Source organism: Malaya genurostris, chromosome 3 (assembly GCF_030247185.1).
Source record: "Malaya genurostris strain Urasoe2022 chromosome 3, Malgen_1.1, whole genome shotgun sequence".
Lineage (NCBI taxonomy): Eukaryota > Metazoa > Arthropoda > Insecta > Diptera > Culicidae > Malaya > Malaya genurostris.
In genome coordinates, this window is record NC_080572.1 from 11,176,679 (window position 1) to 11,202,074 (window position 25,396).

General features: G+C 37.9%; 2 protein-coding genes across 6 annotated transcripts in view; one reads left to right on the top strand and one right to left on the bottom strand.

Moving 5' to 3' along the window:
• Positions 1-539: 539 nt before the first annotated feature.
• Positions 540-4,436, top strand: LOC131439584 (protein SERAC1). Of its 4 annotated transcripts, XM_058610778.1 has the most exons (7): positions 540-724; positions 956-1,125; positions 1,186-1,508; positions 1,578-1,634; positions 1,717-2,403; positions 2,458-2,757; positions 3,151-4,436. In XM_058610778.1, the coding sequence occupies exons 2-7, from the start codon at positions 1,067-1,069 to the stop codon at positions 4,266-4,268; spliced, it is 2,544 nt and encodes an 847-aa protein (XP_058466761.1). In that variant the 5' UTR covers positions 540-724; positions 956-1,066; the 3' UTR covers positions 4,269-4,436. The 4 variants fall into 4 exon arrangements, with proteins under 4 accessions (XP_058466761.1, XP_058466764.1, XP_058466762.1 ...); XM_058610781.1 differs by having other exon boundaries at positions 540-1,125; positions 2,458-2,517; XM_058610779.1 differs by having other exon boundaries at positions 540-1,125; positions 1,620-1,634.
• Positions 4,437-6,515: 2,079 nt separating this feature from the next.
• Positions 6,516-25,396, bottom strand: part of LOC131439585 (uncharacterized) — a 36,257-nt gene continuing 17,376 nt past the window's right edge. Inside the window, exons 2-8 of one of the 2 annotated variants that reach the window (XM_058610783.1) lie at positions 17,168-17,236; positions 16,504-17,007; positions 13,441-13,649; positions 8,113-8,887; positions 7,767-8,047; positions 7,559-7,705; positions 6,516-7,444 (exon numbers count right to left, since the gene is read on the bottom strand). In XM_058610783.1, the coding sequence (XP_058466766.1) occupies positions 7,326-7,444; positions 7,559-7,705; positions 7,767-8,047; positions 8,113-8,887; positions 13,441-13,649; positions 16,504-16,853 (1,881 nt within the window). In that variant the 5' untranslated portion in view covers positions 16,854-17,007; positions 17,168-17,236 and the 3' untranslated portion in view covers positions 6,516-7,325. Of the gene's footprint in view, positions 7,445-7,558; positions 7,706-7,766; positions 8,048-8,112; positions 8,888-13,440; positions 13,650-16,503; positions 17,237-25,396 lie in introns of both variants that reach the window. The other variant, XM_058610782.1, reaches the window with a different exon arrangement.

The following is a 25,396-nucleotide window of genomic DNA, read 5'->3' on the forward strand; positions in this document are numbered from 1 at the left end:
AAATTCAATTGAAAAAATGCAAAATTTTTTAAAACGAATATAAAACAAAAACTTGAAATAACTAAATTCAAGGAAATTTAATTCAACTGAAAGAATTGTGAATTTAAAGCGCTACAATCATTAACTTCATCAAAGGCTCGTTAATTTAAAACTAATTTTTCAAATTGAATTTACTGTGAAATTGTTTGTCAAGAAATTGACAGAAACGTTCAAGTCAAATATTTGTTATTTTTATCAAAATGTTGCTTGAAACAAACTAATCTGCTGAAAAAAAAATAATTATCATGTTTTGTAGTTTCTGGAATAAATAATTGCTATATCAAACGAGATTTTTATTTTCACTATTTCAACAAAAAAATTCGTTGTGTGAAACTCGAAATAAGTTATTTTTACAATTTTTTTCTCTGCGTGTATTTGGATCTGCTGATGTTGCTGCTCAGCTAGTGATCTCTTTCGCACCCATGCAATTTAATCACTCTAATGAGCAAGAGGTGAACAAAACATGCCAGCGATGAGAGATTTGTCCGTAAGTAGCAGCAGGTTGTTTACCAAAATTTCACGTATCGTACGAGCCTACTGATTTAATTTTTCGTTGTTCAAATAAATGGAGTTTTCATACAACTACTACAAAATGACAACATTTAAAAGTGTTTCGCCGTTTTGAAACTGCAATTTACGCTTGTGATTTATTGAATTAGCCGAATCAGTGATTATTTCACTAGCTGTAATTAAGTGAAAAATTCTATGTGATTTGGTAGCTTCTACGCTAGAAGTTGCTTTATGTCGTTTTCGTTTTTTAATTGCACTACACCAGTGCTACACTTTTTCTGCACCGATACCACTGGTGTAGCACTCATCAAAAGTTTGATGTAGCTCTGTGCAATGCAATCGTTTATTGTAGTCAATGGTTACTGTTTATGTTTTCGTCATTTTTGTTCGTTTATTCATGCCTCAGTGTAGCACTGCACGAAAACGCCATTAGAAAACTTTAAATTCAATCAACTGTGCTGGTGGTGTCAAATAGTGAATCAACTATTAATGCGAAATTTACCTAATAGAATAAATTATGTACATCAAGTACAAAAAGTATAGCAAAATTTTTGCTGGTGGTGGTTTGATGTCTTTGTGAGTTTTTCTATCGAATACATCCACGGACGGTGAATAACTTTGCGATTTCAATTTCAGCATTGGCTTTGTCGGCTACGAAGTTTTCCGTACATATTCCGCACTAAGTAACTTGGTTGACACCCGGGTGTTAGACATCGACCGGAAGCGTCCCGATTACATCTACATTAAGCATCACATCTACCGACAATCGCTCCAGGAACAACTGGAACAGCAACAACAGAACAGCAAGCTGGTAAATGTCGTTGTTCAACCGTTCGGAAAATGGTGGAAAGTTTTTAAACACTCGGTTGCCTGGAGGTTACTCCGAATCGCCCAGGAAGGCGATCAAAACGATCGTCTGAAGGCAGTCAAGCAGCTGGCTCTGATTGATCATTTGAAGGGTGAGTTTGTTGTTTTTACACATAGATAAGCAAGGCAAGGTTTGTGTGAATCTATCAGCAGTATTAAAGAGCTTGTTTCCATTTTCCACATGCTTGCAATCGGTGCTAAAGGGAATTCCATTAGAGGTACACATTACTATCGCACTTTCCATCGAATCGATTATCTTAAGTTTAGTATGCAAATTTCTCAAATGGTTTTGTTTTTCAGATTGGGACTATCAGCATTTGGCCCAGCTGTGCGATGCGCAGACGGCAGTTTCTCTAGCGCGGTCGAATTGCGATTCTCGTTGGTTTCTTCCACCCCGGCAGTACGGGGTAGAGAAGGAATTACGAGATGTTCTTTCTGACCTGAAAGCCTTGATCGAAAAGCTAATACCGGATCGATGTGCAGCATACGTTTTGGAGCATACTTTTACCGCAAATCAAATCAAGGAACCTATTGGAGATGATGGTATTGATTACCGTCTCAGTTTGTCCCGTTTAGAGCACGAACTACTAAAACAGGCGCTCAGTGCCTTAGTCCATTTGACTATGAGGGCAGAGAACTGTCGGAAGATTATAAGTGCCGGAGGTTTACTGGCACTGATAGAAGCGGAAAAACTGTTTAAAGATAATATCGACATAAAACTGATCATTTCGAGAATCGTAGCAAATTTATCCGTCTGTGGAGATTGTGTTTACGATTTTTTCGCGAGCGGTTGGATTAGCATTTTGTCCCGCTGGCAGAAGGATGTTGATATGCGTATGCAGGTTACTACCGATTTAACCCTGTCAAATTTGGATCGTGATGATCCGAACTGTTTCCACTATGAATCGAATGTATATCCTCTTTATCCAAAGGGGCGCAGGAAACGGAAGCCAGATGTGGATGTAGTTTTTATTCACGGTTTATTGGGTATAATCTCCTCAATTTATGATACAACAAAGCCTAACAAGTGTCCATTTTTAGGAGGTGTATTCGTAACATGGCGACAGAAGGATCTAAAACCGCAGGTGGCCAGTCTCCTAGGTAAGAAACATTCATCCATAAATCTAGTCTCGTCAAGTGCTAAATCCACTGATGGGGATCACCAAGGAAAGGGCAATTCGATGCAACTCAAAATTGCGTCATTCAGCGCGATTGCTCAGCCCAGCGGTGACGGTGTGTATGGTGGGCCACAAAAATCAGCTCGGCTTATACGACTGTTTAACTGGTCTGCGAAAAAGTCTTCCTTCGATGAAGATCAGCCTCGGGCGGATCACGCAGAAGGTAAGCCGGCTGATAATGTGCTTCTTGCCAGAAAAAAAAACTACCTTCCATCGGTAAGATGGAATATTATAATATGCGCGGACGGAACTTTTGCTTTTGTTTTACGCTATTCAAAAATTGTCACTAGATTTTGCGATATTCATTTGCGATAATTCTAGAAAACTTTTTCGTACTGGAATGGAATTCAATTAGAACATGACCTCATCCAATAATCGTAGTTTGTATCTTATCTAAGACATCTCTTTAAAATGTGTCAAAAAGTCGACAACAAATCTTACGCTACTGTGGGATATTTCACTTATTGGATTAATCTTTTTTTTTATTGCTCAACAATTAGTTTCACTTTCGCCATAACACCAGCCGACTTTTACCGCTTTGCTTCCTTTTCCACAGAAGGCATCGCTCCCTACAAGGACGAACTTTTGACGCTACAGCCGACGCCACCGAAGCGACATGCCTTGATCAGTGACACCGCCACCAAAGAGCTCATCCAGGCACTGCAAGAAGACGAACCACTCAGTTCGGAATGGTCGGTTGTTTTTCCGGATCTTCCACTGGTGGCAGACGAAAAGAATGCCAGTTTTATACCGCGGAACATCGAGAGTCGTTACAGTGTTTCCGGCGAGCAGTGGAACAAGGAACCGCTGGGTGATGAAGCCGATTGTCGTTCATTCTGTTGGCCAATGGAGTGGTTGCCGAAAGATTTTCCAAACATTCGCGTCATTGGGCTGAATTATGACTCATCGCTTTCACAATGGTCCGCAAGTGGATGTCCATGTGAAAAGTACGATGGAAAATTGGAAAAGCGTGCCACAGAATTCTTGCGTAAACTGTCTAAATCTAACATTGGTCAGGATCGTCCTGTGGTTTGGGTTGGTCATTCAATGGGCGGCTTGCTCATAAAGAGCATCATCGTACAAGCTGCTGAAAATGATGATCCGGCCGTTCGCCGAATCGCACACAACTCACGGGCCATCATGTTCCTAGGGACACCCCATCGTGGGAGCGCCGTAGCCAAATTGAAGCAACACACGTCGGCACTAGTCTGGCCATCGGTGGAAGTTCGCGAACTTGAACAAAACTCCAAGCAACTGCTTCACCTGAACAATTCATTTTTAAAAGCTATCGGTAGTTTTGGTAGAAAGCCGGAGATTGTTAGTGTTTGCGAAGGTCGTCCAACGATACTGACTTCGTTCAAACTTACGTTTCACATTGTACCGGAGACGTCTGCTCGGATCGATGAGGGTGACTTTTATTTGACCAAAGAGGATCACCTGAATCTTAGCAAACCGGTCTGCCGGCAGTCGTTCCTCTACCAGCGATTGATCAGTGCCATCTGGTGTGCTATGCAACCGGCCAAAGATGATGACCGGAATGACGAAACAGAGGAAGACAGTGAGACGCTGTCCAGTGGAAAAGCACTCGAAAGTGGTAAAAAATCCAATTCTGTGTTCAATGATGTGTACCGACCGTTGCGGCAGATGGACAAGTTGTTCAATATATTTTTATAACTCACACTATTCCACTATTAATTTCAATGCCGCTGCTTCATGACAAAAATGATGGTATTATATTTTATGTTATGTTATCCACCGAGGAAAATCATTCTGTTTTATATTTATTACTTTTCATATATGCGATATTTTTGCAAAAGAAAATAAATCAATCAGTGACGTTTACTTGTGCCGTTGTTTAGCTGAAACATCCTGAAATTCATCAATGGAAGTATTTTTTTTTCAAATTGGAATCAAATTCTGGTTTTGCATTAGCCAGTTCATAACTCATGCCTCCACGTGGTTTTATGATGACCGACATTCTTTCCGTAGACTATTGGTGTCAGATAGCGAACAGCAAATAATAAAAGATATAACAAAACCCGCAAACTTACCCAAATCTAAGGAAATTGTGCTACCATTTGAACTTCTCTGACCGTGATGAAATGTAACTTAGACAGTAACCCAATCGGGCAGAGCTCCGAACAAGTTCAGGTTTTGCACGGTCAGTGCCTGTTTTATTCTCCAGCTTCACCACCATGTCATTTCGCAAGAGAATAGTCCGCTCGCAATTCGCTAGCTTTTTTGTTTTTTTGTCAGATGAGTTGGCTAAGACCATTGTTTGTTACATCTCGCCAATCAGCTTGCTTAAAAATATCTAAGATTTTGATGGTGACAATTTTTGTCTTTTGGGTTCATGTTATTCAATAAACAAGCTACCATGAGCCAGATGCCACAAGCTCGAACGCAGTACTAAATATAGTCTGAAATCGTGTTCCGCAGAAAAATTCGTTTCGCACCGGATAAAATTTCGAAGTCTCACGCATTGATTCAAACGTGATTATAAATAGTACGAGAATACAAAAAAAAAAGAGAAAATATATTTGAAAACTAATATTTTGATCGTCCATGTTATTTAAACTTGACAAATAGAGAGCTTTTGAATGTAAATTCAAAGTAAACACAAACACGTTTACAACATTGAACAGAAAGAAAAAATCTATGATACCTCAAAAAAAAAAAAAAATTCGAGAATTCTCGGAAAGGTAAACAATCAAAACTGTTTATTATGTAAAAATGCCCAAAGAATTCAATGAAATGAATAATAATGGCCCCAAGAATAGAGATCCGTTTTACGGAAGATGGGCGATTTTCTATGTAGGGTAAAGTGTTATAATATGCCCCCCTTAAGAAAACATTGAGATATTTCCAAGTGTATTGATATATTTTCCTCGAGAATGTAAGTATTTCATTGCAATAAGGATTAGGAACATAATTTTCAATGACTACAATTGAAAAGATGAGAATTGATTGATATAAACACATTTTCCAAAACGGCCACATTCTTAGTTTTTTTCGCTCGCCTCAGACATAATGCCCCAGCAGCCGTAAAATATGTCTCACAACAAATCAGTGGCATGACACACAACAAAAGACATTTTATCCCACAACAATGATGCATTATGCTTCTTAAAATGTCCATAAAGTTACTGTTTTGAGATAATCAGTATGTCAAAGAAATGGCGGATAAAACATCTATTTAGTCGAAGCAAAACTTTACATCGAAAAGCTGCCAAATGATTTTTTTTGTTTTTTCATACTTTCCTGCAAACGACAACCACCAAACTTGCATAGCAGAAAGATCCTACGAAAAGATAGTGTTAGTGATAAAACTTTGCTTCAGAAAAGTCTTCAATGCTTAAGAAAGGAAAGGGGGCATTTTGGCTAGCAGGGGCGCTTTATAAGACTTTCCCCTACTATTCAAATAAAACTGTTCGACGACATCGTCTCACTGTTCAAAGTTTACATTGAACTGTAACTTTTCATTATATTTAAATATTGCTAAGCGAAACTTACATCGTTTTCTCTGGTTCAACCCAGGTTTTACTTTAACTGCTGTCAAATCGTTTGTTTGAAACTAGTTTCAACGTGATTGAACTGAAATTGGAGTCAGCTCCGAATCCGGTTCTTGTATCGGGTTTGCTTCCACTCCTTTTTGCCAAGTGCGAACCTAACTCTCGATAAATTTGCTGGTGTGATGAAACTAACCTGGGTCAGTTTTTTAGTTTTCTCAAGCAAAAACTGCAAAAGTTGATTTTTGGTTTAAAGTAGAAGTAGAAAACTAAATCTATACATTTGACAGTAGTTAGGGTCGAAACTGGGTTCGGTTTTATTTCAAGTTTTTATATCTATTGAATAATCTCTCTCCTCCCTTACACGGAGTCATTATGGTTTTCGAATAAAATCACAAGTTTTTCGGAAAACTACTTTAAAATAGTGTATTTCCAACAGCTTCACTTTGCACTCCAAACGCTAATATCTATTTATCACATTGTTTAGATGGTTTTGAATTATTCTGCTCTCTACAACTAATGACTATTTGCTTTGCGATTTGTATGTCAAATTACTATTTACCGGTTGAAATCGATTTTGAAAATTTTGGTTCGACTTTTCTTTGCAAAACTCACTTTCGGGATTAAGTAGAAAGACAGCTTTCACTTATCGACATACGTATGCTATTTGGCTCTCAATTCCCATATTCCTACTCGGTGGTCGGTGGTACTTCCAAGTTATAATTACAAACATCTGGTATAGCTATTAAAAATGAAAATCTAAAATATACAGAATATTCAACACAACAAATTACTTCTGAAGCGGTATTGAGTTGATAAATGGTTTAATAAACTTTTAATATGTAATTATTACTTAAAGCTTATCTCGAAATCCTACTAATATCTGTTTTCATATTACATATGACTAATTTCATCAAATGATCGACATTTCAAGCCTAACCTAATTTCATTTTAGATAACTTTTGAGTACTTGGTGCCTCATACAAAGAAAATAGCTATCGATTTTCAACTCTCTGAAATTTAAGAATGATGAATTCTACTCATACATTGTAAGTTTCATTTTATCAAAATATATCTATAGTCAAACGAAATATAATCCAACAATTAAGGAAAACTATTTTAAAACAAATAAATCCGTTCTTTTTTCTTGGGTTGCGGTGGTAACTCTTTCGGCCTACTGCGATGTTCTGTTGCGTTGGTGGTGATATCGTCCGTTGATTGTTCAGCTAACCTTGTTGATCATCTTGACCAACTCGGTGTAGAGAATGCAGTTGCGACTGCGGGGCTTACAAATTTCTCGATGGTCAAGGCGTACGCCACACACATCGCCAATTCCAGGATCTAGTGCAGATAGCGGTGAGTGCGTGTCGATGGTAGAAAAATCGAGAAACGAAAAAAAACAACATTTTTGTTATTGCGTTAATCTACTCACGAACCAACAATTATTTCGTTTACCGGCTGAATCGATACCGACGATGCGCAAGTACAGAACGGACATCAATGTTAAGGCCGTTTCAACGAAGCTAAATACATCGATTTTGAGATGACCTCCCCGATACAGGGCAACAAAGCGACGGTGAAGCTCCAAAATGCTGGCACAATCTTGCGAGATAGAAGTTTATTAATTTAACAATTTCACCAGAATGTGTTTACCAGACCGTACTTTTCTGAATCTCGGTGAGCTCGATCGATTGTCGTAGAAGAGGTAGGTTGAAGTCCGCCAGCGGAGATCCTCTGTGTGGCACGGAGTAGAAAAAGGTGGCACGTGACGAACGCCACAGAGGCTCAGCTGCTGGTCTGCCACTTTCCCACGAATCCACAATTATCTGTTTGATAAAAATACCTCCTTTCGAATGGCCGACCCAGACGATCGGATGACCTTTACCGACGCCCTTGGCTATGAGCATATCAGCCATCTCCCGGGAACGATCCACCAAGTTGGACCTGTTTCAAAGAGAAGAAATTGTGATTATTGAGTACAAAGTTTTCTTCTTCGACTCTGTGTCTACCGATGCCTTTTGGTGATCCACACTGGTCTCCACAGGTACGGATCGGTCGTATAGTTTAGAGCGATAACACGAACTCCAGGACAATCCAATGGCAACCAGTCACCTGGCCAGCAGGGTGACCACGATTCGTCCTTTTTCACTCGTGATTTTCTTTTACCATGGTATCGTTTCTCCGTGAAACCTTGAGAAATCCTATTGCTTTGCTCTTCTTCTATCCTTAGCCTAAATGTCGGGAAACTGTATTCCATCTCGTCGGCAAAATGAACTTTATTCGGTTCACCACACTCATAGGTGAAACGACGTTTTGCAAAACTATACGATGTAGTCTCGATTCCATCATTACATCGGCTGTCGTCGTCACTCCATTCTTCCTCAAACTTTGGCTTCTTCGATACGTGCGGTGGAGCAAACAGATTCGCTCGGGAATGCCTTTGCCGCTTCGGAGGTCTTATCGGAGGTTTCGGAGGTCGCTCAAAATGTTCCAGTTTACCCTCGCTGTTCCACAATCCTTGCTTCCAGGTATTCACCAAAGAACCGTGCAACCCGTGGATCAATACCACGTCTGCCCGAATCGGTTGACCAGTGGGAGGTTCTGCCAGCACAACCAACTCGACGCACTTGTCCGGAACTTCCTGAGAGGCTGCATCTGTATGCCGTCGACCGCGTCCAGTCGCTAGTGATTGCTTACCATCTGCTTCCAGCGCATTCCGTCCTGCAACGGATGTGTTCTTACGTAGCTTGATAACGCGCAATAAAGGGTCTATCCGATGGGCCACTACAAAAATTAAAAGGACCCATGTTAGATACGACAGCTGAGGAAAGAACTCATTGCCACTGTTCCAAATGGCATCCAGTAGATCGAAATCGCGTTCCACTAGCGTTTCAGAATACGTCCGAAACATTCCGTCTGTAGGAAAGTAATGTTCAAATGGGTAGACCAAGTTATACCAACCTCTCCGATTACGACATCGAACGGTTGCTAAATCGCAAACAGAAGCGCCTAACGTAATTGTTGCATAGGGACTGTAATAGGATTATTCCAGCTGACGTTTAAAGTGCATTTATTTTTATCACCAAATGATAGTAGGCCTACTTAGATTTTACTCTTCAAGTTAAATTGCCCAACCGCGTCACCGGCGGGCAAGTTTTAAAGGTCAATGATATTTTAGTAGGCTAGGTAGTTTGTTATTGATCGAAGCACGCTGTGTATTTAATCGCCACCACACCTCGAAAACAGTCGAAACGGTTGAAGCGATTAAAAATATTTTCATACCTGAGAATTTTTTTAAATTTTTACTATCAATATAAATGTAACGAGTTTTAAATTTATGTTGAAGGCTGTTGAGATTTCGATCGAAAAAATAAGCAGTTGGCTAGTGTGTATTATAATATTTTCTTTACAGATTTAGGACAAGATAAGTGCAGATTGAAATCAATTGTAGTGTAAGTAAATGAAATCGTACGTTGTGATCCAAGTTGATTTTTAACGAGTTCGCGAAAAAGTTTCAGAGGATTAATTTATATAGGATCGCAAAATATTTGTATATATTACAATTTTCTTCTTTGAACATAAATTGTGAAAATATTTACATATAATTTTGTGAAGATCTTTTTGTTTTGGATTTAAATGATCATTGAAAATAATTCAAAATAATAATACTGTTTTGTCACAGATAACATATATACAGGCACAAACAAAACTTTTCAAAATCTTGTGTAAATTTCAAATTTGCTATACGTTGGAAACACTACTGCCACCTACTCGACTATTCGCCGCGATTTTTCAAAACGTTCCACTACGTTCCGGAACGACAAAAAAATCCTCCTGTCTGTTATATGAATATTCCAACTACAACAATTTTAACACTTATCACACGATTTCCCTAAGTGTTAAAGGTGACTTTATTTCCATATTGCATAAATCACAATAGCAAAACAAAAATCTAGCGTGAAGTGAATGTTGTACCCAAAATTGTGGCTGATGCGAAAGCGGCACCCGAATCGTGGTGGCACCTCGTGCCGATCGTGGTGACATCTGCAAGTGTTCGCCACGCTGATTGAGCAAATGTAACACACAGTTAATAAGTGAGCCTGTATATCTGTTATCTGTGGTTATATTATCACAATAGATTTACACACTTAATGCTGAATCTCGGCACAAAAATATGCCAGTGATCAATCGCTACTGTAAGTTTGTTGAAACACTCCCATATTATTTTTAATATTATTCAACACTATTCACGCGTTCATGTCTGAAATTTGAACTCAATACATCTAAGTTTTAAATTATGATTTATTATGGTTCTGTATGAAATGTTCAAAACGACGAATGTAACATTGAGAGATTCTGTTTGTTTACTTTCTCTTTCGATTATTACGGTACTTTTAGCAATCCTTCACTCCAATTATTTACCTATAATAATAACTAAATCATATCATCATCATCATGAATCTGCACTTAAAAAATTACCGAAAAAAGCAGGAATGTTTCGCAATCATCGAAAGAGAAAGTAAACAAAGAGAATCTCTCATTGTTACATTCGTCGTTTTGAATATTTTATACAGATTTGGTCATTTTACAGGTTTTCGCATTTTTCGAAAAAAGCGGCAACGACACTGGTCTATCTGGAGACTCAATAGTCGCTCGAATTTTAATGGCGTTCGAGAAAAAGTTATTTGGAATACAGTGTGAAACAAATCTGTTTCATTGAAACGGCTTGAATTTCAATTTAATTTAAAAATGTGATTTTTCCATTCAAAACTAACTATTCAACGTCGCAAAAGGGTTAATTTGAAGCACCAAATTTCAAATATCGACAGTTCAATTGACTGCGCATGTTTAACCACCGGAAACCGTTTATTTTTTCATATACGAACATTTGAAAATTTTCGAATCATTAAATTAGTTTAATTTAAAACACATCAAACGATTGGTTAGGTCGTTATCAGGTAAGCAAAACTAAGACAAAGCACTAATTTATTGTTTAAGAAGGCTGATCAGCGCTCTTTATCATAGCGTATGTTCATTTCTCTTCCAAGCCTAGTAACTGTAGCTGCGAAAATATAGCAAAAATCATTACATAATAAATACAAATACGTTCCAAGTTAAGTTAGCCCCAGTTGACGGTTCTATGCATACGGCGCTGGTCTTACAAGCCAGTTGTATGATCGAGTCCTGACCAGGAAGCATTTTAATGGTGAAGCCAGAATGGATGCGACACGCGACGCGACGCGATACGGTGCGATCATTAAAGTTCTGTATTTCGTTGATTTGTTTCGGCAAGATATTAACATGTATTTCAGAGTAAACACGTGGCGTTGCGTAGTGACAAGCGATTATTGGTGCGACAAACAACAAAGCAGTGCGTGCACAGTTTTTCATGCGATGAACGAGCGAACAAAGGTTTCCTAAATTATTTTTGGTTATGGCGGAAGGAAATAATTTTCCTGATATCGAAGCTCTAATCAGCTCTAATGCGCAAAGGTTTCGAATACATTAGAAATTACTGCAAGTACATTCAATGAAACTGCATTAAATGAGTTTTGAGAATATTTCGAGTTATCTCGACAAAACTCTATACATTTTCTATAAATTTTTAGACTAAAATGCGCCAACAAACATATCCCCAAAAATTTTTCGGGAAATATAAAGTCTTCTTTACATTACAAAAACAACGACTACTTCTGGAAATAGAGCTTCGAAATTACTGGAGAAAAAACATCGCCGCGTGAGAAAGATTTGCTTTCTTCAAAAAAAAATCTACAACTTCGGATAGAGCAGCGGCAATTGACACTACAGCATATGCATAGATGGATGAAATAAGAATGGATTCGGTCAAGATGATTTCGTTTGATTTTGATCGGTATTTTCTTTTCAATAAATATGAATATAAAAAAAATATATTGTTTTGTTACTACTACCTTTTTGACAATCGCTACTATCTTTCATTAGAAAACTTTCGCGTTACGCATCACGTCGCGCGTCGCGCCCACTATGGCTTCACCCTAAGTGTATGTAGCATAGCCATTCAATGATTCTGTACGCTAAGAATCTGCTAAGCCTGTTGTTGCAATGCCATGACTTTGCTTTACGTGCCAAGTCGATTACATTTATCGATATAAGTTATCATCGGAAGTATACATATTAGTATACATGAAATAATTCTAAATATGCAGTTGGGAATAAGTAAGTAAGTTGATATCAGAAATACAAAATAGTTGTGGTGGATCTTGAATGATCACTGTTGAAAGTCTTAGCCTGTACTATAGTAGTCTGTCTTGTGTCGTGAATTTCTCTGTGTTTTCTGTTGTGCTGAAATTAAAAATGGATAAAACATTTAATTCAAAGTGAATTTGTTATAGTACTGTTGCCTGATTTTCACTTCAAGGAAATGGTATAAAAAGAAGACAAAACAAAACGATAAAACATCAACAATCGTTGAAAAAATGAAAGCAGTTGAAGAAATTCGAACATAAAAAGGAGTTTGAACATGTTTAAAAAGCATTCAATAGAAAATTCAAACAATGTCAACGGAAGTGTGATCGACACGAGAAAAAGCATTCCATCATCTGAGACATCTTAACAGTACGTAAAACCACAAATCATAACTAGCTGATGTGCGTAGCAACCTTATCTACGGCACTAACGAACCACACAAAGTGCAAGTTGATTCGATACTGATTTTTGTTTTGTGAAGGGCCTCAGTTTTAATGCTAGGTAGGACACACATTGGAATTCCTATGAAAACCGTGAACTTGTGTATACCAACCTGTCGTCTCTGTCAGAGGAAATCATGATAACAGCTAGGAAAACAAAAAAACATTGACATTGTTTGTCATTAATTAAAGTTTCTACCACCAATTATCCAAAATATAAAGTTTTATCTTTACGTATTTACGTTTAAAATCGGCTGAACTGTGTACGATCAAAACCTGCTTGCATGGTTTTAGTTTCCGTATTTTGAATTCACAAATATATAGGAAACGAAGAAGTAGTCTTACGTCAAAAATTGTTAGAAGTATATATAACTATTGTCGCTTCAAAATGTAACGCTTTTTCCCTTGGAGAAAGTCATTTTCAATATTCTCACAATGGCATCGCATCATTTCACAACACAGACTTCAATTAGTAATTCCAGCAGGAATGAATGCATTCCTCCACTTGTCGATTGAACCGTTTCACGACTTCCTAGCAATTAACCAAACCGTTTCCACTTTCTGACGTATTGAAACCGCTAGCAGTAGGCGATGCAATTGAACGTATGTATAATCAAGCGCTCGTAAGCTTGTACATATATAGGTAAGTAAGTAAGCCACAATCAATTTCACCTTGGACCGAGGACAGGCTCATCGAAACGGTGTTGGCGGCAAAGGCAAACAGCGTCGTCAGAAGGCCGCGGCTTTCGCGAATCTTCCGCAAGAGCTGCAGCATACGAAAACCCCGCAATCCGTTCCATCCCCGCGCTAGTCCGTGCGTCAGCGGCAGAAGCAACCGAATCAGGACGCTCAGTGCCACGCGGATGCGATTGTTCGGCGATCTGCGAATGAGAATGGGTTAAATGTTAACTAAATGTTTTTTTTTTCAATTAATGTTAGTTTAAGTATATTGATTTTAGAAAATTATATAAAAATCTCAGAATTGGATGATACATTGTAAAAGTAGTTTTCATCTGAAATAAATATGATGATGTGTAAGGTGGAATAAATGTTATATAAAAATAATGTGAGGAGTAGGTATACTACCATGTAATCACTAGTTTGGGTATCCGGCTACCGAAAATGTTTTAACATTTTATTGTGTTAAGTAGTCAGATATTTTTGGCTGAATACACTATACATTTTCAAAACTCTTCAAACTAAAGAAACTAAAGAACGTATATATTTATTTTTTTCGCATTTTGTTTTCACGATTAATAATAATTGTTAATTATAAAGCCGAAAAAGCCGTGCGAAATGCAATCAGGAAGTTCGGTGAGGATAACACCTTTGAGGATAAACCGAAAACGGGTCGAAAAAATGGTCCTGCTAACACTCAGTAGGATAAACGTATACTGAAGGCGTTCGAGCAAAAGAAGGAGGTTTCAGTACGGGATGTGGGGAAAAAAGTGGGAACTTCGAAGTCAAATGTTCTTCGTGCTAAAGAACGTTTGAATCTTCGAACCTATTAGAAGCAGAAACAACCAAAACGTAGTCCGAAACAAGAAGCATCGATCAGGCCGAGGGTTCGAAAGCTGTACAATACGATTCTTGCTGGAAATATGAACTGCATGGACGACGAAACCTACGTGAAACTCGATTACAAATCCTTGACGGGACCACAATATTATACGGTGCGAGAAGGGCAACTGTTAAACCAGCCCGAGACATCGATTAAAGTCGAAAAATTTGGTAAGAAAGTTATGGTCTGGCAAGCAATTTGTAGCTGCGGTAAGATTTCGAAACCCTTCATCACCACTGCTTCAATGAACAGCGAAATATACGTCAAGGAATGTTTACAAAAACGACTTCTACCCATGATTCGAAGCCACAAGAATCCTGTTGTCTTCTGGCCAGATCTTGCTTCTTGCCACAAGACATGAATCCACTAAATTGCCCACAACTTCGACCAATTGAGGAATTTAATGAGGAACGTTCGCAAGATGGTGCGCCAGCTAGTCAACAATGGCTAAGTAGCAAATGTTGAGAATATTATTATGTTGTTGTAGTCTAATATTATCAGTATATCGAATAAAATGTGAATATCTAACACTTGTGAATTATTTACAAAGAAATCAAAGTGCGTCCATACTTTCTGGGACAGTCTTTAAGTGGACTAAGAAGGGTGTCTTTCTCATATAGAAAAGCTATACAATCAATGTGAAAACCGACTTTTGAATATACCATTCGACTCAGATCGACGAACTGAGCAAATCTCTCTCTCTCTCTCTCTGTGTTGGTGTGTGAGAGAGAGAGAGAGAGTGTTTGTTCGTGTATGTGATAAATAATGTCACACAATTTTCACAAACTTATGTCGTTTTCGTTTTTAAATTGCACTACACTGATGTAGCGAAAGCTGCACTGAAACCGTTCGTTTTCACCAATTGCACTACACCAGTGCTACACTTTTTCTGTAGCTCTATGCAATGGAATCGTTTATTGTAGTCAATGGTTACTGTTTATGTTTTCGTCATTTTTGTTCTTTTATTCATGCCTCAGTGTAGCACTGCACCGGTGTAGTGCAAATTAAAAACGAAAACGACATTAGGTTCAAATGAAAGGTCTTACGGTCCAATAGATCGCTGTTGAATTTTATCCCGATCTGACATCCGGTCCCGGAATTACAAGGCAATATGTGCAAATCTATGAGAAAATGTGCATTCAATTGTTTACAAATCTAAAAGGTGATGGTAGTTTTTGCCAAAGAAAGTTTTTGATTTTATTCAAGTTTGAAAAAATATCTTGTCAGAAAAAAATCTTTCATTAAACAACCTTTATAGTTTATTTAATGAAAAAAGGTAAAAATTAATAAACAAATAAAAAAATTCGACCTTGGGCTTTTTTTTCTTTTTTTAGTTGGTAAAACGATGCCTTAGGATAAACTCCTAAGGCATCGTTTTTCCAACTAAAAAAAGAAAATCTTGGCAAAGTTTCAGAGTGGAAAGATTAATTCTTTCGGAGCAGTGAATTTTTTTCAATCACGACCCGCACGCGCGGTCCGTATCGAATCTTACGAATACTACAGTTTTTTGGCAAAACAATTAAAATTCTCATTCTCTCGGATTTAGCTGCATATTTTGCATGAAATTTTTGTTTCAATTCAGTAAGATAACCGGAAGGCAAATATGGTTCATTCTAAAAAGGCAATCGATATTTTAAAATTTCAGAAATGCAATGTTACAATGTACGTAAATGTAAGAATTACTTCTGTATAGTCGCTGAATATAGACACATTGTCATCAACAGTGAACTTAAAGTACTTCCTTGATGCACATCCAAATCGTTTTTTCTAATACTGGAGAAAGAATGAACGAATTTGGTATTTGCCTCCTGTTTAACACCCAAATTTCTCAAAGATGGCTACACCGACTTTTACAATCTTAGATTCAAATGAAAGGTCTTATGGTTATTAAACCTACTATTCAATTATCCTAATACGATGTTCGGTTCTGGAATTACAGGTCAGTGAGAGCTGAAAACAATCATTGTTGGAGTCATTTTTATAATTGACACGGTGAAACGAAACTAATTCCCTAAAATTAAACAGTAAGTTTTCTGGAACTGGTTAGTTGGAAGTTACGCAAAAAGGTTTCAAAGGAACATATAGATAGCAAAAGGTAATTTAATTCCTTTGTCGTCGATAAGGTTCAGCATTATACTAGCAGATGAAAAATAACATTAGTGCGTCATACTCACTCGACCATCACGTCGAATCCGTTTGTTTTGGCAGTCAGCTTCATCTCGCAGTCGGGATTCTTCATGATGAGCTGGTCTGTCAGGGAACAATCGCTTCTAGGTGTAGACGTCCCACTACCGGAACCGGAGCCTGTACCGGTAGTGACATGGTGATAAAGCAGCGGATCAGATTGCGGCCGGCTGCCAGTTGCGGTTACTCCAAACCGTATGACGTTTTCACTATTCGACTCATTCCGTAGAAATTCCTCAACACTACAGCAATGCAGCTCCGATATCATGGACGATGACAACGGGGCCGGTCTGCCGGTGGAAGTTTGTGGACCAACTTCGTTTGGTTTCAGTGCTTCCATCCCACAAATTTACCACCGGCACCGGAATCACAGAGCAAACGGTACGCGCATTCACAAGATTTGTGTTTATTTTAATTAGATTTTTTCCTTTATTTTTTTTCGAGTTCAATTTATGCACGCCTTCCCGATTTAGTTTTCATTCTACGCTGTGATCCTACAATAAACTAGTTTATTCAAACACTCACTGATAACCGCTCGGGATTCGAGACATCCAAGTGTAGCAATCTTTTCTAGGTATGTGTAACTGTATTTACTATTCAAACGTTTAATTGAAGATATAAACACAATCGTCGCTTATACTGAGTTTCAATTACTCGAATCACTGCAACTTTGGACACAATCTTAGGTAAGTAACTAATATGAATGATCACAGTAGAGTCGATCTGTAAATAAAAATAAAAATTGTTTCAATAAAGATAAATTATCAACAGGCAATTATTCTTTTTTTGGACTGGAACAAATATTGAAACTGTGACCTGTTTGATAAGAAAATGCTTAGAAAATGGTCGCAGAATCACAACTGAACTGTTCGTCGAATTCTACTACTCGGCACTGGCGATTGAATTGATCTTTCAAATTGTCACAATTGATAGAAAAGTTCAAACGTTCGTTCTGCAGTCTGATGCCGGTACCGGTAGAATGCATTAAATATATGCTACATCAGTGATTCACGTGTCCCTGCCGTAGGTTCTGAGGGACTCTTAACTGCTGCACCGAGTGACAGACAGTGACTCGGCGTTTATCACAGAAACTCTTCGGTGATGAAACTTTTCGAGCACTGTCTGTGAGACTCGATACGGTTTACTGCATGACGTGCTTTGTTTTAAATTTATTCTTGGAATTTTGTTACGGTATTAAAGTAGCCATTGCTATTGAAGAACTCATAGAATGCAAGTTTTGAGATGGGGATAGTATTATGAATTTCGAATTTTTGTTGAAGTGGTAGATATATTTACCATTTCCGGGAGACAAACACCAACAGTGTAAATACACTTAAGTGACTAGACAAACTAACGTCATATCGTAACGAATTTACATGCAGAATTGTCGTTTATAAGTTCATTTGAGAGAGTAAACAAGTCAGTTCTAACGACGCCTAACAAGTCAGGCCTAACGACGTTTTGTTTGGCAAAGTGTATTCTGAAGTTTACTTGTACCAGACCCTGTCAGTTTCCGCTCCTCTATAATTTTTACGTGAATGACATTGACAGCTGTCTAGTAGCCCCATGTTCACTAAGACAATTGGCAGATGATGGCGTGGTTTCAGTTACTAGACCCAAAGCTATTGATCTGCAAAAACCATTGCAAGATACCTCAGATAACTTCTCCGTTTGGGCTGTTCATCTGGGTATCGAATTCTCTGCGGAGAAAACAGAGCTGGGCGTCTTTTTAAGAAAGCATGATGCCGTGCAGCTTCAGCTTCATATGATGGGAACAGGTTTTGACTTTCAAATACCTCGGGGTGTGGTTTGTTTCCAAATGCACATGGGGAGGATACATTAGGTACCTGATAACAAAATGCCAACAAAGAGTAAATTTTCGTCGAACAATAACAGGATCTTGGTGGGGTGCTCATCCGGAAGATCTAATAAAATCGTATCAGACAACGATATTTTTAGTGATGGAATATGGCTGCGTCTGCTTTCGTTCCGCTGCAAACTCTCATATTATCAAACTTGAGCGAACTCAGTATCGTTGTTTGCGAATTGCTTTAGGCTGCATGCACTCGACACATACAATGAGTCTTGAAATACTGGCGGAAGTTCTTCCAATGAAAGATCGTTTTTGGAAGCTTTCATCGCTAATGCTAATTAGATGTGAGGTACTGAATCCTGAAGTTATTAATAACATCGAAAGGCTAGTTGAGCTTCAATCTCAAACAACACATGACAGTATATTTTAACCATATGTCACAGGAAATCAACCCTTCAAGATATATTGCTATCCGTGACAGCCTCCTAAATGTACCTGACTTAACGTTATCTTTCGACACATCCCAAAAATATTTTCAAGTAAGTTCAGGCATATTGACTCTGAGAAAATGTTATTCACGGTCGGATCACGAATTGAAGAGGCTACTGGGTTTGGTATATTCAACAATTATGTTTCGGCCTCATTTAGGCTCCAAGAACCTGCATCTGTTTATATAGCAGAGTTAGCAGCAGTTAATTATAGTTTGAATGTAATCGTCACATTATCTCCAAACCATTATTTTCGCTTCACAGATAGTCTGCACAGATAAAAATATTTTGTGAATTTACATCTATTTTCATGCACACATTTGGAGCAGGTAATTAAACATAAAATTACTTTACTATTCTGTACGTTTCAATAGAATTTAATCGCAAAATAAGCGTTAATTGAAAGATACAGTTATATTCATTAAAAATTCAATGCAATTCAATTTAGTTTTGCATCGATGAAGGTTTTCAATCAAAATTTCGATTCAACTCATGTCTATTCCATGTTACTATTGATTTACATCTCGTGTAAATTTCATTATTTCTTTCTGTGTGAGTGCAATTGAAGCCATTCGCTCTAACGCTTCTGGCAAAAATGAACCGTTTTTCTTGGGCAAAATAAAACAATACCTGAACGACATTTTGAATAATAATTATCAAATCACAATAGTTTGGGTCCCAGCTCATTGTTCCATTCCAGGCAATGCCATGCCGACAGTGTTTAGATTAACTAATGAATACCAACATACTTATATGATATTCGAAATGTATTAGGTTTAAAGTACTATATATTGTGGATGCCACGGCGAAGAAAACCTTATGTATATTGCCTATGAAATAATCGTAATTATGGAAAAAATCTACAATTCAGCAACGCCATCGCACAGCTTCACATTCAGCATATCATATCAATTGTATGGATGTGCAGTGCTGCTATTTTGGCGCGCACGAATTTGACATTTCTCTCCCCTATTTCTATGTACGAGATTCGATGCGGACTCGCCTGAGGGCGCCATGTTCGCAAAATAGGATGTTGCCAATGATTTGTTCGAGAAATGTGAGAGCTGGATATCTTGTTAATATGATGTCTTTGCTTGTACAAAGGTAAAGTACAGGGTTACCTCAAGGAACCTGACACATTTTGTTCTCCGGTTACACTAGTACCAAACAAGGGAAGGAGAAATCGAACAGTGAATCAAAAAGTAGAAGAATGAAGGTTTATTTTCGTCTTGTAGTTTTTCATCATGTCGCTCACCACGTTTTGATGTATAACTCGTTATTGAAAAGTCGTGCGTTACAACTATTCGTGAGTTTAAAAAAACATATTAAATTAAAGGCGAAAAAGTGAAGCAGTGGGAGTAAATTTTTATAAAAACTGGTTCTGGAATCTTTTCGTAAACGGAAAAAATTCTAAGAAGTGTATCACTGCTGAAGTATTTGAGCTTTTGGCTTGTCCTCATCTTGTTCGTTTTGCCGATGTGTCTGTTGATATGTTGTTCAACTTCTCTGGACTCCCCAACGCATTATGTGTAATCGACTGGGCTTCTCTACTGGATAATACTGCTGATTTGGATTCAGATTTAGGTAATTTTTAGTGTTGGAGAGACCTTATCTTAGTACATGTTACTGCACCCGCCCTCGTCCGAAGCAACCTTGGGCAATATAAACCTACGTGAGCTTAACCATGCAGCTGCATTTCGGCACTGTTCCAACCGACGGAACTCAATTACAAAATAGGATTTTTCCCTAGCTAGTAATAATCATCGATCATATAGTTGCTGTCTATCCGAAGAATTTTTGGTCTTTTGTCAATAGCAAACGAAAATAAGATGGGCTTCCTTTCGGCATGTTACTTGAGAATGAACCATCGAATACCTTAAGTGGCACCTGCAATTTGTTCCCACAACACTTTTCGAATGTACACTGAAGTCTTTTTTATGCGAGTTTACGTACCGCATAAAAAACCGCATAAAAACCGCATAACTCTGAAACTTCGCATAAAAAAAACCGCATAACTCTGAAACTTCGCATAAAAAACCGCATAACTCTGAAACTTTGCATAAAAAAAGCCGCATAACTCTGAAACTTCGCATAAAAAAACCGCATAACTCTGAAAGTTCGCATAAAAAACCGCAGAAGGGAAACCGCATAGCTCTGAAAATTCGCACAAAAAAACCGGATAACTCTGAAACTTCGCTTAAAAAACCTGTTTTAATCAACCTAGTGGTGTAATGATGCCTTTCTCATGTATAATATTGTGGTATTCTATTCAAAAAATTTTTCTTCGGTTTTTGAAAGAAACCAAGAGATTGTTTGTGCATTAACTAGTATAACATACAGAATAAAACAGTGCTTTGATTGCGTAGGTCATCCTTAAGAAAACGAAGTGGGTTCACTATTATATGCACTTCCGGCACCGGAACCCGAGAACCGGTATAATCAAAGTCGGTTCGTACGGCCACCAACTAACATGACATACAAACTCTACTAGTACGCACTCTAAATTACGATTTAAATGTTTGTTGTATCCGAAAATATACAGTAATTTTTGGTAGGACCATAAGACCTTGCAATTGATCCTAAGATTGGGAATTACGATTTAGAGTCCAGTTTATAACATTTTTTACGGTTTTTGTTCCGCCAGTTTAAGTGACGGTGTACAATATTGAACACACTTTACCCTATAAGTGTGTAACCGGAAGTCGGATCCGGATAAAATTCAGGAATTCTGTATGGGACCGGAAGATCCTTCATTTGAATCTAAGTTTGTGGAAATCGGTCAAACCATCGCTGAGAAAAGTGAGTGAGATATATTTTGGTATATATGACCACTATTTCCGGTACTTCCGGAACCGGCTACCGGAAACCAGGATAGCCGGAATCGGTTTATTTAGTTGCCTACTGATAATGACTATCGATTGGTGTAGTTTTGAGACCAGTTTACAAAATTTTTTACGTTTTTTGTTTCGCCGGTTTAAGTGACGGTGTACAATATTGAACACACTTTACCCTATAAGTGTGTAACCGGAAGTCGGATCCGGATAAAATTCAGGAATTCTGTATGGGACCGGAAGATCCTTCATTTGAATCTAAGTTTGTGGAAATCGGTCAAACCATCGCTGAGAAAAGTGAGTGAGATATATTTTGGTATATATGACCACTATTTCCGGTACTTCCGGAACCGGCTACCGGAAACCAGGATAGCCGGAATCGGTTTATTTAGTTGCCTACTGATAATGACTATCGATTGGTGTAGTTTTGAGACCAGTTTACAAAATTTTTTACGGTTTTTGTTCCGCCAGTTTAAGTGACGGTGTACAATATTGAACACACTTTACCCTATAAGTGTGTAACCGGAAGTCGGATCCGGATAAAATTCAGGAATTCTGTATGGGACCGGAAGATCCTTCATTTGAATCTAAGTTTGTGGAAATCGGTCAAACCATCGCTGAGAAAAGTGAGTGAGATATATTTTGGTATATATGACCACTATTTCCGGTACTTCCGGAACCGGCTACCGGAAACCAGGATAGCCGGAATCGGTTTATTTAGTTGCCTACTGATAATGACTATCGATTGGTGTAGTTTTGAGACCAGTTTACAAAATTTTTTACGTTTTTTGTTTCGCCGGTTTAAGTGACGGTGTACAATATTGAACACACTTTACTCTATAAGTCCGGAACCGGAAGTCGGATCCGGATGAAATTCAGGAATTCCGTATGGGACCACGAGACCTTTCATTTGAATCCTAGTTTGTCAAAATCGGTTCAGCCATCTCCGAGAAAACCTAGTGAGTTTATTTGACACATACACACACAGACATTGCTCAGCTCGACAGTGCTTTCATCATTCATTCATCAATGCGAGGAACGAGCAAAAAAAGCGTTCAGCGCAGCTATAGCACTCATACCAACAGACTGAGTTACCGGCTTCGATGCTGAAAATATACACGAGCAAACAGAGTGGAGAACGAACCATTCCATACATACTTGCCGACGAGCGTGCTCTATTACGTTTAATAGTATTGAACCTTCCTGAAAAACAGTATTAAGTATTCTCTTTTCTCTCAAATATAGGCAACTCGTTCAAACAATTCCTCGGTAGTTTAAGTGATTCAAGCACACTATCGTTGGTGAACCATTCATCATCAAAGAATACTATTGAATTTGAATGTAAAAATAATTTAAATCATTAATGTATTCTAGCATAAAAAAAATAAATTTAGAAGGTTTCACGCTGCTGTAGATTTTCCACATCATTTTTTACTACCAGTAGCTATGATTAATGTTCATGTTTATGAGATCTTAACTGCAAGCAATGGCCAAACAGAGTGAAGAAGAAGAAGTAAGCTTCATCTGTGCTTAACGATTTCACTGCTCACTCGTTGGGCTAGTAACCACATGAAGAGATTCATGTATGTACAGCCGACGATGAAGAACCAACAATACTCTCTCGTTGCTTCGCTCACTAATGTAAAAGAGAATGAGCAACAAGTAATACTTCTATACGCTTACCTTCCAAGTACAGAAGAGCTTTGATTCACTAATACATACCAATGTGAACCAACTCCGTCTGCTTAGAAGTGTCTGACGAATGGTTCAGTTGCTGGTGCATTCATGAACCATGAAGCGAATGAATGAAGCTTACTTTTATTCAGTTCATTCATTTTCCAAGCACTACAGCTCGATAAACTGAGTCGAATGGTATATGACATTTGGCCCTCCGGGCCAATTTTCACTGGTCGGTTTTTTTTAGTGATTGCATAACCTTTCTATATGAGAAAGGCAAAAATTTAGCAGATGATTCTAAATCTCGACGTTCTATGCAATTCAAAGTCTTTTGACATCAACAATAATTTTGGATTTCGAAAATTAACGAAAATAGAGATCACCCTAAAATATTGGCACCCTAGTGAACATGTTTGGCGTTCTGTCTTTTCAATACAAACATATCATTTATTCAACATGGATTGTTTGAGATTCGGAGTAGTCCTTTACCTTAAAACGTACAAAATGTATAACTTTAGCGGCCATTTTGAAGAGCGACTACAAATTACGAACACATAATTACTTTACTATTTACATGTGATGAGTTCAGTTTACTTTTATTGGATCAAGTATTGGAAGTTGTTTCAAAAAATTCTCCCCACTTCCACTTCGCATTAATCAAGAGAGCTTGTATTCGGCATCCTTTTTATCCACTATTTCAGGATTTTATTCACATTCCTCACTTTTTTATAGGTATTTCTTCTAGTTTCATCATTGCGCTAGGTATTTTAGATTCATATCTTCGGAGACAAAAAACACCGTAGCACCAATTATCGTTTCAACTATCGTGACATAAAGCTAAATCAGACTAAAATAGTTATTTACAGTTGTGGTGAAACGATAACGCGATAATGGGTTTTGGGAGACATGAAATATTTTGGACTGACTCTTTAGTGGCGAAACTTCCAAGTCGCTTTACACAGGTGCACAAATTCGATAAAATGATGTCTTTTTATGCGGATTTAGACATTTTTGCCTATTTGAAGCTATCATTCACTATGAATTTATCTTTCCGAATTTTATTCAAGATTTGAGCTTGAAATTTGTAGTTAACCGGTCTTTGAAAATTTTTAGGATGGTTTAAATACTGATTGGCCGCATTGTTTTCCTATGGAGACTACGAAGAATTTTCTATTGTGGCGTGCAACATATTTTCACTCGACTCCACTTGACTCACACGCTATTCATAAGATATTAATATTACACTTCAAAGAGGAGCACACAGTGACAAATCGCTTGCCAAATCTAGAATGTTATAGTCGTTATATGACCTTCGAGCTCGCATCTTCGTTCGTCATTCGGTTCTATTTCATAATTCGATGAAGAAAATTATTGATATACAAGTGAACAAAAAAATATGGTTTAATGAACATTCAATTCGCCTCTGAGAGCAACGCAATTCAATTCAGCTGTCAACAACAACATACACTATGTCGTACATGAGAAAATGAAAAGTGCAACATTACTGTGAACACGGAGGACCCTGCAACAGAAGTTCGCATGCATAATCTCCCTCCAGAGGCTGGAAAGAATCTTATTGGAGAAGGTTTGTCTCAATATGGACAGATGAAATCTAAACGTTGGAGGATCACTCTCATCTGTAATGCTCAGTTTTTCTATGTGTTTTCAGTGCAATATTGAAAGTTCCATGCAAATATATTAATGAATGATACTGACTAAATTATCTCTCTATGTTATTGATTTAAACCCCCTAAACACTCAGATAACCAAATCATTCCGATTCGAGCTAACGACCGATTATTTTGGATTGTCGGTGAAATCTATATTTAGTGTAACATTCAGCCATTATCGTTCAAGCTTAGCGAAACCTCAGATTTACATCCGCTCGGAACAAAGCTAAATATAATGACGTTGTGTTTCTCACCTGAAACAGCTGAAATGACCGGCAATCAATTCGAATGAAACGGAGATCATTTGTATGATTATGAATGTTTACAGTCGATATTTCTCGTAAGTACGGTCGTTCAGCTTACTTCCTCTATCTAATTTTACAAGCACCCTGTAAACATGTCAA